The sequence below is a fragment of the Hordeum vulgare genome, chromosome 5H (assembly GCF_904849725.1).
Source record: "Hordeum vulgare subsp. vulgare chromosome 5H, MorexV3_pseudomolecules_assembly, whole genome shotgun sequence".
NCBI lineage: Eukaryota > Viridiplantae > Streptophyta > Magnoliopsida > Poales > Poaceae > Hordeum > Hordeum vulgare.
In genome coordinates this window covers 434,006,584-434,024,702 of record NC_058522.1, presented here as the reverse complement: position 1 = coordinate 434,024,702, position 18,119 = coordinate 434,006,584, and the positions used below count along the sequence as shown (strand labels likewise).

At 41.7% G+C, this 18,119-nt stretch overlaps 1 protein-coding gene across 1 annotated transcript; it reads left to right on the top strand.

Moving 5' to 3' along the window:
• The first annotated feature begins 360 nt into the window (after positions 1-360).
• Positions 361-1,614, top strand: LOC123396836. Its single transcript, XM_045091638.1, has 3 exons — positions 361-744; positions 898-1,075; positions 1,228-1,614. The coding sequence occupies exons 1-3, from the start codon at positions 467-469 to the stop codon at positions 1,300-1,302; spliced, it is 531 nt and encodes a 176-aa protein (XP_044947573.1). The 5' UTR covers positions 361-466; the 3' UTR covers positions 1,303-1,614.
• Positions 1,615-18,119: the final 16,505 nt, after the last annotated feature.

Genomic DNA, 18,119 nt, shown 5'->3' with positions numbered 1-18,119 from the left:
AAATATTGTTATTATTTTTCATAAGTTTGGTCAAATTCAGTTTCTATTTGTGAAAATGCCTGATGTCATATATTAAGTATCATGAACAAACCCATACAGAAAAATAAAATTACATTCAAATCTTGGAGGATACCATATTCTTCTTCCACCTGCATCCTCCAGCGGCGAATGCAGCCTTTAGCTTCCGCCTCGATCAGGCAAACTTTTATTAAACCCATAAGCTTCTAGAAGCAGCGGCCAAGAAGTCGTTGATACAGACGGGAAGATGCTAGCAGCCACGTTAGACCTAGGAGTATACCACTTTACACCTAGGCTACCGCAACGGTGGGTTCTACTATAAAATACATATCGCGGCACTAATTCCTGGTCTTCTATACAGGGGTGATACAACACAAAGACTTCCCTTGAAGCCATCCCATCCCATTCCCATCCCATCCCTCTTGCCTCAAAGCTCCCCAACTCACCCATGGAAAAACCATCCATTTGCCAAATCACTCCTCGCAGTGCAGTCGTGGAGAGCACTGAGTTCAACTTCACCAACCTGTACCTGCGCCGTAACTTCAGCGGTAAAGACCGGAATCAACTCGTAATCCAGGAGGGTGGTTTTGGTGAAACAGCCGTTAACAACTGGTCGTTATACGACGGAGACGGGCCTGATGCCACCATTGTTGCCCGTGTACAAGGTCTGCATTCCCAGGCCGGGGACTGGCAAAGCACTTTCACCATAGTATTCCAGAATGAATGGTACGCACATTTATTTGCTATTTGATGAATAAATATTGATATAAGTCTATGTTGTCAGCAGGACATTAGTTACAAATTTCCATTGCATTATCAGATCGGCTGATATATTACCGCTGTACATGATACGTAAATGTATCTATATGTGAGAGACAGGTTTAAGGGGTCTACATTCGAGGTCATAGGAGTACCTACTGACGGTGGTGAGTGGGCTATTGTTGGCGGGACAGGACAATTTGCTATGGCAACAGGTGTAATATCAAAAAGTGTTCATGAGCAAAGAGGAGACGGCAACACTATAGAACTTACTATGCATGGGTTCTACCTGTCACGGGTGAGAAAATCAATATGCTCCTAGTAGTATGACAAACGGTCATGTAATTTTCTAAATTATTTATTACACATTTTGTGTTATTTTATTAGTTTATATGGATTAAAGAATTGCTTTCTAAAAAAGGATTCCTAACTTAAGTGTTATATATGCAGAGCCTTCTTACGAAGTCTGAGCCATTGGGTAGTAATTACGGGGTAGCTGAAGAGATCGCACAGGTGCCAAAATAAACAATTCGTGGACCTTCATCGCAATGGCAGTCTTTTGGTCATCTTGAGGCGGGCCGTCAAATATCTGAAGGAGAGCGTCAAATTCGGTTTCTACTACTGTTCCAGTTTCCAGAGTATCACTGCCATAGATATAGCAGGGGGGTTTTCTCTAAGCTGATATTCATCTGTACTTGTTTCGTTAGGATATGCCTTTTTCTTTTTCTTTGAGGGAGTTAGGAAAGACCTTTATCTGAACGTTACACTTTTTTTTTTACCAAAGTTACACAATTACTGGCGCTACTGTTTGGCAATGAAAAAAACAATTCAACGAGGCAAAAGCTCTTCCTCATCTCACTAAAAGAAGGGGGAATAACGATGTGTGCATAGGGCCATTACTCCCACACGAATGGAAAATGCCCACTCTCACGGCATCAAAGAACCCATTCCCCCCCCCCCCCCCTACGACGATCCAAAGCCTCGGCTCGGTCGTAATAGCCTCGACCAACACATTTGGCCACCAACATACTTGCTGGAACACCCTCGCGTTTTTTTTCCATACTTATCAAACGATGAGCATGACGAACGTTGTTATTATATGTAATACTAGAAATAATTGATTTATAGAATTACTCTCTCTCCCGTTTGCTTCAGACTGCATTAGCTATTTCATTTTTGGGTCTTTTACATTTGTGTCCTTAACTCGATCGAACCCACTATTCATATTTGCCTTTAATTTGAAGTATGCTCAAATTTACCCCTCTATCATTAAGTGTCTTTATAAAAATACCCTTCCGTGCCGTCTTCATTCAGTCAAAGCCGTTTGGCCGCTATCTCTCTGTTTCTTTGACATTTACACATGCGTCTCCATCTTCCCCTTATTGGTGGGATCCATCCTCAAAAAATAAGGATCACGATAACGTCTACACGTGTGGTGGGAGTAACATCCAACCACACGTCTATAACACACAGATTGTGTCACGTCACCGTATGCATGTGTGAATCTTTTTGGATTTCAGTTTTTAAAATGTTTTATCTTTTAAATGGAAAATTCAATTGAAGATCCATTTTCATCAATAAATCCATCGCGATGAGATCTTTGAAACTAGATCTCACATCAATATGTTTCGATGACTTTTTTTGGGTTAAAAGTTGCCATGTCTATTGCACATGAATTGCCATGGTGTTTACACTGAAGTTGTCATGATATATTTCAGCTATTTTTTCTTCTACCTTTAAAAGTAAATTTTGACATATTATAAAACGGGAATTAAGAAACTTACTAAATATTGCCATGATCCATGCATTAAATAGCCGTGGTTAATTACTAAAAACTCTCATGGTCAATTAATAAAAATTGTCATAAAAAGTAGTTGAAAAATATAACGTAGCTTTAAATCTAGAAAAAAAATGGATAAAACATGTCATGGCAACGTTAGTGAAAACACTACGACAACTACAGTATAAACATCATGGCAACTTTTGACCAATTTTTTTTCATCGAGACATATCAACATGGTATCTAGTTTTGAAGAACTCGTCGAGACGGATTTAATGGTGAAAACGGGGTTTTAATTGTATTTTTAATTAGGAGATAAAACATTTTAAGCCGAAAATCAAAAAGATTCCCGCTGATGTCATTTGTTTTGACGTGGTAAAATGGATGGTAATGAAGGCGTGTGGGTAAAGTGCAAACTGCCATAACTGTGGGCGTTGTCTTTTATCGAAAATAAAACAAAAAACACTTTCTGTCACGCCCTCTCTCTCACACACACTTAAATGTGGGGCCCCTCATCCATAGAAATAAAACCTAATCTAACAACCCTGCGTGGCAGTTGGGCTGCTGGCAGTGGCTTGACCGGCTCAAGTCGGCAGCACCGACGCTGTGTTGCGCGAGCACGCACGTCGGCGAGTACGCGGGCACACGTGAGTAAGGCGGAGTGGCGGCCTGCGGCCGAGCGATGTCTCCTTGCTTTGCACCACGTCCATCACGTACGCCAGGGTTGAGCGAAGTGGTGTCTCCGACAATGACGGCAACCAGTGAAACTTGGCATCGAGGCAAGAATGCCTTGAGGTCGCGAAACTCGGAGGGAATGTGCCAGCAGCATCAAGGAGATGACTGATTGCGAAGAAAAATAAGGACTGCAGCTGGGGCTCATCGGAGCGGGAGATCAGGGCAAAATGGTGGCGGCCAAATACGAAGAAGATGACCATGATGCGGCTTAATGGAGGAGTCCCGTGTCAATTTGTTGCATGGGGAGAGCGTTGGGAGCTTGGTGGAGCTCCTGATAATGGAGTTTTAGCACTAGGAGTCTGTTGGCCATGCAGAGACGAAGGAAGTGGCGACGCTACCTTATGGACATTGACGGGGCCAAGAGCGAGAGAGAGAGAGAAAGAGACAGACAGACAGACACACACACATAGAGAGAGGTTCAAGGCAAGAGAGATAGGTGGGGGAGGGGTAAGAGGGGCCGACGCCACAGGGCACCACACTCCGACAAGGTTGCTTCTGGTTGTGTGTCGCGCCGTCGGAGGTGAGAGAGACATAAAATTCTTTTTTTTCTTATTTCCATTGATTTTTTTCCTTTTATTAGGCCTCACCCGTACGTGAAAGATACATAGAGAGTGAGAGAGTTGTTTCCTTTTATTTATTTTCTATGGATGAGTGGTCCCACCAGTAAGTGAAAGTGAGGAGAGAGTTGTTTCTTTTAAAAAATCTATGGATCTGGGGCCACCTGTAAGTGACACATGGAGTCAGGGGCAAAATGTCCAACAAACATCCCGTAGACAGTCAAAGCCATTTGACTGGATGGTAACATCACAGAAGGGCGTTTTTTATAAGGACACATAACGGCATAGGGGTAAATTTATGCATGCTTCAAAATTAGGGGCAAATCTGAGTAGTGGTTTGAGTTAGGGACACAAATGTAAAAAGCCCATACTTTTTTTTATCATATATAGCTACCAAACTAAGTATTTTAACAACTATCTACTATGTAATATATTGTGTAAGTACCAATTGACATTGATTATAATGTAAGTACCAATTGACATTGATGATGTACTCCCTCTAATATGTAATATATTGTGTATAGTTTTATTTAAGTCAAACTTTGACCAAGATTATTGATAAAAATATTCATATCTACAATATTAAATATGTCAAATATGAAACTACTTCTTATAATGATTCTAATGAAGCTGCTTGGCATTGTGGATGTAAAAGTTTTCTACAAAAACATGGTGAATTTTTTGTAAGATTTGATTTTTCAAATAATTTATATGCCCTAAATTATGAAAGAGAGGACGTAGCATCTAGATCTCTCTCTTCCTCTCTCATATTTAACTATGCATTAGCCATTCTATGAAATAAATGATCTTAGATAACTACCAAGAAAATTATTTGAACTACTAGCAAGTATTAGCATAGTCACATTATGGTTCGCAATAGATAATATGGCATGAAGTGATACTCTTATCATGATTCAAGAAGGAAACAAACTATATGCATGATAATAGAAATATAATTGAACAAATTATGTATACCAAGTCATGTCCAACCCACCTACGCACATGATTAGCAGAGTCAAATAAAGATGACATATAGACACATAAACGACTTCAAATTAAAGTAATGACTTATTTACATAATGGCATTTCTATGTTAATGATGCAGTATGATTGGCAATAAAGTAATGTCAGATGAATTGGCGATCTCATCATGATTCTAGAAAACACTAACTCTTAGATATAACTGAAATATAATCGAACCAACCCACATATACCAAGGCATCCAACACGAGAACACACATTAATCGGAAAGTCAACTAAAGATGACATCTAATAAGTACCAATTTCTTATGTATGTGACATTGACGACGTACTCCCTCAAATCTATAATTTATAGCGTATTTTTCTTTTAAGTCAAAATTTGCCCAAGATTATAAATGAAACTATTCATATCTAGAACATCAGATATGTGAAATATCAAACTACTTCTTATAATGATTCAAATGGACCTTCTTGGCGTTCTCGATGTAAATGTTTTCTTCGAAAACTTGGTGAATTTTTTGTGAGGTTTGACTTTTCGAATAATTTATATGTACTAAATTATGAAAGAAAGCTCGTAGCATCTAGCACTATCCCTCTGTCTCTCATGTTTAACTTTGCGTTAACCATTTTGTAAAATAAATGATCTTAGATAACTATCAAGAAAAACATTTCAACTACTAGCAAGAATTAGCGTATTCACATTATGGTTGGCAATAGCTTCTATAAAGAAACTAACTATGAGCGACAATAGAAATATAATTGGACAACTCACATATACTAAGTCATATCGAACCCAACTACGCACATGACTAGCAAAGTTAAATAGAGATGACATCTAGACACATAAACGACTTCAAAAAAAAGTAATGACTTATTTACATAATGGTGTTTCTATCTAAATGATGCAATACGATTGGCAATAGAGTAATGTGACATGAGCTGGTGATGTTATCATGATTCCTGAAAAAACTAACTATTAGATGTAATTGAAATATAATGAGACCAGCCCACGTATACCAAGGCATCCAACACCAACACACACATTATTAGGAAAGTCAACTGTATATGACATCTAATAAGTACCAATTTCTTATGTATGTGACATTGATGACGCATTCCCTCTAAATCATAATATATTGCATATAGTTTTTTCCAACTTTGAGGGATAATAGAAATATATTTGGACAACTCACGTATACCAAGTCATATCCAACCCAACTACGCACATGACCAGCAAAGTCAAATAGAGATGACATCTAGACGGATAAATGACTTCGAATAAAAGTAATGACTTATTTAATAATGGTGTTTCTATGTTAATGATGTAGTATGATTGGCAATAAAGCAATGTGACACTTATCATGATTCTAGGAAAAACAAACTCTTAGATGTAATTGAAATATAATCGGACCAACCCACATATACCAAGGCACCCAACATCTGCACACACGTTATTAGGAAAGTCAACTATAGGTGACATCTAATAGGTACCAATTTCATATGTGTGTGACATTTATGACGTACTCCTTGTAATCCATAATATATTGTCCATAATTTTTTTGAAGTCAAATTTTGACCATTATTATTGATAAAACGAGTCATATGTACATTATCAAATATGTCAAATATGAAACTATTTCTTATAATGAATCTAATGAAATGGCTTTGCATTGTGGATGTAAATGTTTTTGGTCAAAAACTTGGTGAACTTTTTGTGAGGTTTGACTTTTCGAATAATTTATATGTACTAAATTATGAAAAATATGATGTAGCATCTAGCGCCATCTCTTCTTCTCTCAAGTTTAACTCGGCATTTGCCATTTTCTAAAATAAATGATCTTAGATAACTAACAAGAAAAATATTTGAACAACTAGAGTATTAGCATAGTCACATTATGGTTGTCAATAGGTTCTAAAAGGAAACTAACTATGAACGATAACAGAAATATAACCGGACATCTCATGTATACCAAGTCATATTCAACACAACTACGCACATGATTAGCAAAGTCAAATACAGATGACATCTAGACACATAAAAGACTTCAAATAAAAGTAATGACTTACTTACATAATGATGTTCTATGTTAATGATGTAATATGATTGGCGATAGAATAAAGTGACATGAGCTGGTGATCTTATCATGATTCTTAAAAAAAACTAACTCTTAGATGTGATTGAAATATAATCAGACGAACCCACATATACCAAGGCATCCAACACCAGCACACACATTATTAGGAAAGTCAACTATACATGTCATCTAATAAGTACCAATTTCTTATATATGTGACATTGACGACGTACTCCCTCTAATCAATAATATATTGCGTATATTTTTTTAAGTACAAATTTGACCAAGATTATAAATTAAACTATTCATATCTACAGTATGAGATATGTCAAATATGAAACTACTTCTTATAATGAATCTAATGGACCTTCTTTGCGTTCTCGATGTAAATGTTCTTCTTCAAAAACTTGGTGAACTTTTTGTTAGGTTTGACTTTTCGAATAATTTAAATGTACTAAATTATGAAAGTGAGGACGTAGCATCTAATTCTATCCCTTTGTCTCTCATGTTTAACTATATATTAGCCATTTTGTAAAATAATTGATCTTAGGTAACTACCAAGAAAAACATTTCAACTACTAGCAAGAATAGAATTAGCATATTCACTTTATGGTTGGCAATAGTTTCTAGAAAGAATTAACTATGAGTGATAATAGAAATACAATTGGACAACTCACCTATACCAAGTCATATCCAATCCAACTACGCACATGACTAGCAAAGTCAAATAGAGATGACATCTAGACACATAAACGACTTCAAATAAAAGTAATGACTTACTTCCATAATGTTATTTCTATGTTAATGATGCAGTATGAATGGCAATAGAGTAATGTGACATGAGCTGGTGATCTTATCATTATCCTAGAAAACACTAACTCTTCGATGTAATTGAAATATAATCAGACCAACACACATATACCAAGGCATCCAACACTAGCACACACATTATTAGGAAAGTCAACTATAGATGACAACTAATAAGTACGAATAACTTATGTATGTGACATTGATGACATATTCCCTCTAATTCATAATATATCGCATATAATGTTTTTAAGTCAAACTTTGGCCGAGATTATGGATAAAACTATTTATATCTCCAGTATCAAATATGTCAAATATGAAACTAGTTCCTATATATAATGAATCGAATGAAACTACTTGGCATTCTGGATGTAAATGTTTTTCTCCAAATACTCGGTGAACTTTTTGAGAGGCTTGCTTTTCAAATAATTTATATGCACTAAATTATGATACAGAGGATGAAGCATATCTAGCGCACTCTCTCCCTCTCTCATGTTTAATTATGCATTAGTCATTTTGTAAAATAAATGATCTTAGATAAAAACCATGAAAAATATTTCAACTACCAGAAAGTATTAGTTTAGTCACATCATGGTTGGCAGTAGATAAAATGACATGAATTAATGATATTATCATGATTCTAGAAAGAAACTAACTATGAGCGATAATAGAAATATAATTGGACAACGGACATATACCAACTCATATCCAACCCAACTACGCACATAACTAGCAAAGTCAAATACAGATGACATCTAGACACATAACTCACTTCAAATAAAAGTAATGACTTATTTACATAATGGTGTTTCTATGTTAACGATATAGTTGTTTGGGAACATTGAATGAAAAACAAAAAATTTCCTACTCACACATAAGATCTATCCATGATAATGGCCATCTACGAGAGGAGAGATCGGATCCACATACCCTTGTGGATCGCTAAGCAGAAAGCGTTAAGAAACGCGATTGATGTAGTCGAACGTCTTCACGATCTGAATCGCAAGCCGTCCCGTGATCCAAAGACAATCTAGCACCGAACGGACGGCACCTCAGCGTTCAACACACGTGGAGCTCGATGACGATAACTGCCTTCTTGATCCAAGAAGAGCGACGAATAAGTAGATGAATTCTCCGACAGCACGATGTCGTGGCAGTGATGTTGGAGTGAGCTGATCCGGCAGGGTTACTGTTGGAATTATGCCCTAGAGGCAATAATAAATATAGTTATTATTATAATTCCTGTATCAAGATAATCGTTTATTATCCATGCTATAATTATATTGAATGAAGACTCATTTACATGTGTGGATACATAGACAAAACACCGTCCCTAGCAAGCCTCTAGTTGGCTAGCCAGTTGATCAAAGATAGTCAGTGTCTTCTGATTATGAACAAGGTGTTGTTGCTTGATAACTGGATCACGTCATCGGGAGAATCACCTGATGGACTAGACCCAAACTAATAGACGTAGCATGTTGAACGTGTCATTTTATTGCTACTATTTTCTGCGTGTCAAGTATTTATTCCTATGACCATGAGATCATATAACTCACTGACACCGGAGGAATGCTTTGTGTGTATCAAACGTCGCAACGTAACTGGGTGACTATAAAGATGCTCTACAGGTATCTCCGAAGGTGTTAGTTGAGTTAGTATGGATCAAGACTGGGATTTGTCACTCCGTGTGATGGAGAGGTATCTCGGGGCCCACTCGGTAATACAACATCACACACAAGCCATGCAAGCAATGTAACTTAGTGTAAGTTGCGGGATCTTGTATTACGGAACGAGTAAAGAGACTTGCCGGTAAACGAGATTGAAATAGGTATACGGATAGTGACGATCGAATCTCGGGCAAGTAACATACCGAAGGACAAAGGGAATGACATACGGGATTATATGAATCCTTGGCACTGAGGTTCAAACGATAAGATCTTCGTAGAATATGTAGGATCCAATATGGGCATCCGGGTCCCGCTATTGGATATTGACCGAGGAGTCTCTCGGGCCATGTCTACATAGTTCTCGAACCCGCAGGGTTTGCACACTTAAGGTTGGATGTTGTTTTATGCGTATTTGAGTTATATGGCTGGTTACCGAATGTTGTTCGGAGTCCCGGATGAGATCACGGAAGTCACGAGAGTTTCCGGAATGGTCCGAAAACGAAGATTGATATATAGGATGACCTCATTTGATTACCGGAAGGTTTTCGGAGTTACCGGGAATGTACCGGGAATGACGAATGGGTTCCGGGAGTTCACCGGGGGGGGGGGCAACCCACCCCGGGGAAGCCCATAGGCCATAAGGGTGGCGCACCAGCCCTTAGTGGGCTGGTGGGACAGCCCAAAAGGGCCCTATGCGCCATACAAAGGAAAATCAAAGAGAAAAAAAAGGGGAGGTGGGAAGGAAGGGAAGGACTCCCACCCACCAAACCAAGTCCAACTCGGTTTGGGGGGGGGAGCCTTCCCCCCTTGGACTCGGCCGACCCCCTTGGGGCTCCTTGAGCCCCAAGGCAAGGTCCCCTCCCTCCCACCTATATATACGGAGGTATTGGGGCTGATTTGAGACGACTTTTCCACGGCAGCCCGACCACATACCTCCACGGTTTTTCCTCTAGAACGCGTTTCTGCGGAGCTCGGGCGGAGCCCTGCTGAGACAAGGTCATCACCAACCTCCGGAGCGCCGTCACGCTGCCGGAGAACTCTTCTACCTCTCCGTCTCTCTTGCTGGATCAAGAAGGCCGAGATCATCGTCGAGCTGTACGTGTGCTGAACGCGGAGGTGCCGTCCGTTCGGTACTAGATCGTGGGACTGATCACGGGATTGTTCGCGGGGCGGATAGAGGGACGTGAGCACGTTCCACTACATCAACCGCGTTCACTAACGCTTCTGTTGTACGATCTACAAGGGTACGTAGATCACTCATCCCCTTTCGTAGATGGATATCACCATGATAGGTCTTCGTGCGCGTAGTAAAATTTTTGTTTCCCATGCGACGTTCCCCAACAGTGGCATCATGAGCTAGGTTCATGCGTAGATGTATTCTCGAGTAGAACACAAAAGTTTTTGTGGGCGGTGATGTTCGTTTTGCTGCCCTCCTTAGTCTTTTCTTGATTCCGCGGTATTGTTGGATTGAAGCGGCTTGGACCGACATTACTCGTACACTTACGAGAGACTGGTTTCATCGTTACGAGTAACCCCGTTTCTCAAAGATGACTGGCAAGTGTCGGTTTCTCCAACTTTAGTTGAATCGGATTTGACCGAGGAGGTCCTTGGATGAGGTTAAATAGCAACTCATATATCTCCGTTGTGGTGTTTGCGTAAGTAAGATGCGATCCTACTAGATACCCTTGGTCACCACGTAAAACATGCAACAACAAAATTAGAGGACGTCTAACTTGTTTTTGCAGGGTATGCTTGTGATGTGATATGGCCAACGATGTGATGTGATATATTGGATGTATGAGATGATCATGTTGTAATAGAAAATATCGACTTGCACGTCGATGGTACGGCAACCGGCAGGAGCCATAGGGTTGTCTTTATACTAACGTTTGTGCTTGCAGATGCGTTTACTATTTTGCTAGGATGTAGCTTTAGTAGTAATAGCATGAGTAGCACGAGAACCCCGATGGCAACACGTTGATGGAGATCATGGCGTGGCGCCGGTGACAAGAAGATCGTGCCGGTGCTTTGGTGATGGAGATCAAGAAGCACGTGATGATGGCCATATCATGTCACTTATGAATTGCATGTGATGTTAATCCTTTTATGCACCTTATTTTGCTTAGGACGACGGTAGCAGTATGAGGTGATCTCTCACTAAAATTTCAAGACGAAATTGTGTTCTCCCCGACTGTGCACCGTTGCTACAGTTCGTCGTTTCGAGACACCACGTGATGATCGGGTGTGATAGACTCAACGTTCACATACAACGGGTGCAAAACAGTTGCGCACGCGGAACACTCGGGTTAAGCTTGACGAGCCTAGCATGTGCAGACATGGCCTCAGAACACATGAGACCGAAAGGTCGATCATGAATCATATAGATGATATGATTAGCATAGGGATGCTTACCACTGAAACTATACTCAACTCACGTGATGATCGGACTTGAGCTAGTGTAAGTGGATCATGAACCACTCAAATGACTAGAGAGATGTACTTTTTGAGTGGGAGTTTAGCAAATAATTTGATTAAGTTAAACTCTAATTATCTTGAACATAGTCTAAGTCCACTTTGAATATATTTGTGTTGTAGATCATGGCTCACGCGACAGTCATCCTGAATTCTAATACGTTCCTAGAGAAAGCTAAGTTGAAAGATGATGGAAGCAACTTTGTAGACTGGGCTCGTAATCTTAAGCTAATCTTACAAGCTGGGAAGAAGGATTATGTCCTTAATGCTGCGCTAGGAGATGAACCACCCGCTACGGCTGATCAGGATGTTAAGAACGCTTGGTTAGCACGTAAGGAGGACTACTCAATAGTTCAATGTGCAGTCTTGTATGGCTTAGAACCGGGACTTCAACGTCGCTTTGAGCGTCATGGAGCATTTGAGATGTTCCAGGAGTTGAAGTTTATCTTTCAGAAGAACGCCCGGATCGAGAGGTATGAGACCTCCGATAAATTCTGTGCTTGCAAGATGGAGGAAAACTCGTCTGTCAGTGAACATGTGCTCAAAATGTCTGGGTACTCAAACCGTCTAGCTGAGCTGGGGATTGAACTCCCGCAAGAGGCTATCGCTGACAGAATCCTTCAATCACTGCCGCCAATCTATAAAGGCTTTGGTTGAACTACAACATGCAAGGGATGAACAAGTCTCCCGGCGAGTTGTTTGCGATGCTGAAAGTCGCAGAGTCTGAACTCCGTAAAGAGCATCAAGTGTTGATGGTGAATAAGACCACTAGTTTCAAGAGAAACGGTAAAGGCAAGAAGGGTAATTCGAATAAGAGTGGCAAGCCTATTGCCAATCCGACGAAGAAACCCAAAGCTGGACCTAAGCCTGCAACGGAGTGTTACTATTGCAAGGGTATGGGTCACTGGAAGCGCAATTGCCCCAAGTATCTGGCAGATAAGAAGGCGGCCAAAGAAAAATCAGGTATATTTGATATACATGTTATTGATGTGTACTTAACCGGCTCTCGTAGTAGTGCCTGGGTATTCGATACCGGTTCTGTTGCTCATATTTGCAACTCGAAAGAGGAACTGCGGAATAGACGAAGGCTGGTGAAAGATGAAGTGACGATGCGCGTAGGAATTGGTTCCAAGGTTGATGCAATCGCCGTCGGCACAGTTTCACTTCAGTTACCATCAGGATTAGTGATGAACTTAAATCATTGTTATTTAGTGCCTGCGTTGAGCATGAAAATTATATCTGGATCTTGTTTATTGCGAGACGGTTACTCTTTTAAGTCAGAGAATAATGGTTGTTCTATTTCTATGAGTAACATCTTTTATGGTCATGCACCTAATGTGAGAGGATTGTTCATATTGAATCTTGATAGCGATACGCATATACATAACATTGAGACCAAAAGAGTTAGAGTTAACAATGATAGCGCCATATTTTTGTGGCACTGCCGCTTAGGTCATATTGGTGTAAAGCGCATGAAGAAACTCCATGCTGATGGACTTTTGGAGTCACTTGACTTTGATTCACTTGACACGTGCGAACCATGCCTCATAGGCAAGATGACTAAGACTCCGTTCTCCGGAACAATGGAGCGTGCAAGTGACTTGTTGGAAATCATACATACCGATGTGTGTGGTCCAATGAGCGTGGAGGCACGCGGCGGATATCGTTATTTTCTCACCTTCACTGACGATTTGAGTAGATATGGTTATGTCTACTTGATGAAGCACAAGTCTGAAACATTTGAAAAGTTCAAGCAATTTCAGAGTGAAGTGGAAAATCATCGTAACAAGAAGATCAAGTTCCTACGGTTTGATCGTGGGCGTGAATATCTGAGTTTCGAGTTTGGTACTCACTTAAGACAATGTGGAATTGTTTCACAGTTAACACCGCCTGGAACACCACAACGTAATGGTGTGTCCGAACGTCGTAATCGTACTCTATTAGAGATGGTGCGATCTATGATGTCTCTTACTGATTTGCCGTTATCATTTTGGGGTTATGCATTAGAAACAGCTGCATTCACTTTAAATAGGGCACCATCAAAATCCGTTGAGACGACACCATACGAACTGTGGTATGGCAAAATGCCAAAGTTGTCGTTTCTTAAAGTTTGGGGATGTGATGCTTATGTCAAAAAGCTTCAGCCTGAAAAGCTGGAACCCAAAGCGGAAAAATGCGTCTTCATAGGTTACCCAAAAGAGACAGTTGGGTACACCTTCTATCTCAAATCCGAGGGCAAAGTGTTTGTTGCTAAAAACGGAGCTTTTCTCGAGAAGGAGTTTCTCTCGAGAGAATTGAGTGGGAGGAAGATAGAACTTGACGAGGTTGTCGAACCTCTCATCCCTCTGGATGGTGGCACAGGGCAAGGGGAAACCTCTGTCGTTGCAACGCCGGTTGATGAGGAAGTTGATGATGATGATCATGAAACTCCAGTTCAAGTTTCTGTTGAACCACGCAGGTCGACGAGACCACGTGCTGCTCCAGAGTGGTACGGTAATCCCGTCTTATCGATCATGCTGTTAGACAACAATGAGCCTGCAAATTATGAAGAAGCAATGGTGGGCCCAGATTCCAACAAATGGCTAGAAGCCATGAAGTCCGAGATAGGATCCATGTATGAGAACAAAGTGTGGACTTTGGAGGTACTACCTAAGGGCCGCAAGGCTATTCAGAACAAATGGATCTTTAAGAGGAAGACGGACGCTGACGGCAATGTGACCGTTTATAAAGCTCGACTTGTGGCAAAGGGTTTTTCACAAGTTCAAGGAGTTGACTACGATGAGACATTTTCACCCGTAGCGATGCTTAAGTCCGTCAGAATCATGTTAGCAATAGCTGCATTTTTTGATTATGAAATCTGGCAGATGGATGTCAAAACGGTGTTCCTTAACGGTTTCCTTAAGGAAGAGTTGTATATGATACAACCCGAAGGTTTTGTTGATCCTAAGAATGTTAACAAGGTGTGCAAGCTCCAGCGATCCATTTATGGACTGGTGCAAGCATCTCGGAGTTGGAACAAACGCTTTGATGAGGTGATCAAAGCATTTGGGTTTATACAAGTGGTTGGAGAATCTTGTATTTACAAGAAAGTGAGTGGGAGCTCTGTGGCGTTTCTAATATTATATGTGGATGACATATTGCTGATTGGAAACAACGTGGAGTTTTTAGAGAGCATAAAGGATTACTTGAATAAGAGTTTCTCTATGAAGGACCTAGGAGAAGCTGCTTACATTCTAGGCATTAAGATCTATAGGGATAGATCAAAACGCCTGATAGGACTTTCACAAAGCACATACCTTGATAAAGTTTTGAAGAGGTTCGAAATGGAACAGTCTAAGAAAGGGTTCTTGCCAGTTTTACAAGATCCGAGATTGAGTAAGACTCAGTGAACAGCAACTGATGAAGATAGAGAGCATATGCGCTCCTCCCCTATGCTTCAGCCATAGGTTCTATCATGTATGCAATGTTGTGCACTAGACCGGATGTTAGCCTGGCCATAAGTATGGCAGGTAGGTTCCAGAGTAATCCAGGAGTGGATCACTGGACAGCGGTCAAGAATATCCTGAAGTACCTGAAAAGGACTAAGGAGATGTTTCTCGTGTATGGAGGTGACGAAGAGCTCGCCGTAAAAGGTTACGTCGATGCAAGCTTTGACACAGATCCGGACGACTCTAAGTCGCAAACCAGATACGTATTTATTCTTAATGGGGGTGCGGTAAGCTGGTGCAGTTCCAAGCAAAGCGTCGTAGCAGATTCTACATGTGAAGCAGAGTACATGGCTGCCTCGGAGGCGGCTAAGGAGGGTGTCTGGATGAAGCAATTCATGACGGATCTTGGAGTGGTGCCAAGCGCACTGAATCCAATAACCTTGTTCTGTGACAACACGGGTGCCATTGCCTTAGCAAAGGAACCGCGGTTTCACAAGAAGACCACACACATCAAACGACGCTTCAACCTCATCCGCGACTACGTCGAGGGAGAGGACGTAAATATATGCAAAGTGCACACGGATCTGAATGTAGCAGACCCGCTGACTAAACCTCTTCCACGGCCAAAACATGATCAACACCAGAACTGTATGGGTGTTAGATTTATTACAATGTAATTCACATGATGATGTGAGGGCTGGATTATTGACTCTAGTGCAAGTGGGAGACTGTTGGAATTATGCCCTAGAGGCAATAATAAATATAGTTATTATTATAATTCCTGTATCAAGATAATCGTTTACTATCCATGCTATAATTGTATTGAATGAAGACTCATTTACATGTGTGGATACATAGACAAAACACCGTCCCTAGCAAGCCTCTAGTTGGCTAGCCAGTTGATCAAAGATAGTCAGTGTCTTCTGATTATGAACAAGGTGTTGTTGCTTGATAACTAGATCACGTCATTGGGAGAATCACGTGATTGACTAGACCCAAACTAATAGACATAGCATGTTGATCGTGTCATTTTATTGCTAATGTTTTCTGCGTGTCAAGTATTTATTCCTATGACTATGAGATCATATAACTCACTGACACCGGAGGAATGCTTTGTGTGTATCAAACGTCGCAACGTAACTGGGTGACTATAAAGATGCTCTACAGGTATCTCCGAAGGTGTTAGTTAAGTTAGTATGGATCAAGACTGGGATTTGTCACTCCGTGTGACGGAGAGGTATCTCGGGGCCCACTCGGTAATACAACATCACACACAAGCCTTGCAAGCAATGTAACTTAGTGTAAGTTGCGGGATCTTGTATTACGGAAAGAGTAAAGATACTTGCCGGTAAACGAGATTGAAATAGGTATACGGATACTGACGATCGAATCTCGGGCAAGTAACATACCGAAGGACAAAGGGAATGACATACGGGATTATATGAATCCTTGGCACCGAGGTTCAAATGATAAGATCTTTGTAGAATATGTAGGATCCAATATGGGCATCCAGGTCCCGCTATTGGATATTGACCGAGGAGTCTCTCGGGTCATGTCTACATAGTTCTCGAACCCGCAGGGTCTGCACACTTAAGGTTCGACGTTGTTTTATGCGTATTTGAGTTATATGGTTGGTTACCGAATGTTGTTCGGAGTCCCGGATGAGATTACGGATGTCACGAGGGTTTCCGGAATGGTCCGCAAACGAAGATTGATATATAGGATGACCTCATTTGATTACCGAAAGGTTTTCGGAGTTACCGGGAATGTACCGGGAATGACGAATGGGTTCCGGGAGTTCACCGGGGGGGGCAACCCACCCCGGGGAAGCCCATAGGCCATAAGGGTGGCGCACCAGCCCTTAGTGGGCTGGTGGGACAGCCCAAAAGGGCCCTATGCGCCATACAAAGGAAAATCAAAGAGAAAGAAAAAAAAGGGGAGGTGGGAAGGAAGGGAAGGACTCCCACCCACCAAACCAAGTCCAACTCGGTTTGGGGGGGGAGCCTTCCCCCCTTGGACTCAGCCTACCCCCTTGGGGCTCCTTGAGCCCCAAGGCAAGGTCCCCTCCCTCCCACCTATATATACGGAGGTATTGGGGCTGATTTGAGACGACTTTTCCACGGCAGCCCGACCACATACCTCCACGGTTTTTCCTCTAGATCGCGTTTCTGCGGAGCTCGGGCGGAGCCCTGCTGAGACAAGGTCATCACCAACCTCCGGAGCGCCGTCACGCTGCCGGAGAACTCTTCTACCTCTCCGTCTCTCTTGCTGGATCAAGAAGGCCGAGATCATCGTCGAGCTGTACGTGTGCTGAACGCGGAGGTGCCGTCCGTTCGGTACTAGATCGTGGGACTGATCGCGGGATTGTTCGCGGGGCGGATCGAGGGACGTGAGGACGTTCCACTACATCAACCGCGTTCACTAACGCTTCTGCTGTACGATCTACAAGGGTACGTAGATCACTCATCCCCTTTCGTAGATGGACATCACCATAATAGGTCTTCGTGCGCGTAGGAAATTTTTTGTTTCCCATGCGATGTTCCCCAACAGTTACTGCCGTGCACAAGGGGGAGGAGTCCTCCTCCAATTCGGTTTGGTGGAGGAGGAGTCCTTCTCCTAGTGGGATTGCCCACCTCCTCTCAATTTCGGCGCATAGACCCATGGGCTGGCCGCCCAGCCCACCAGGGGCTGGTGCGCCACCTCTTGGGTCTATGTGTTCGCCTCCGGGTGCGTGACCTGTCCCGATGAACCCCGGAACCCATTCGTCACCCTCGTTACTTTATCAGAAATTCCCGAAAACTTTCCGGCATCCAAATATACCTTTCCTATATATTAATCTT

Coding starts and splice junctions, on each gene's coding strand:
- LOC123396836 (XM_045091638.1), top strand. CDS start 467: ATGGAAAAACCATCCATTTGCCAAATCACTCCTCGCAGTGCAGTCGTG. Junction 745..897: donor ATAGTATTCCAGAATGAATG/GTACGCACATTT, acceptor TGTGAGAGACAG/GTTTAAGGGGTCTACATTCG. Junction 1,076..1,227: donor ATGGGTTCTACCTGTCACGG/GTGAGAAAATCA, acceptor TTATATATGCAG/AGCCTTCTTACGAAGTCTGA.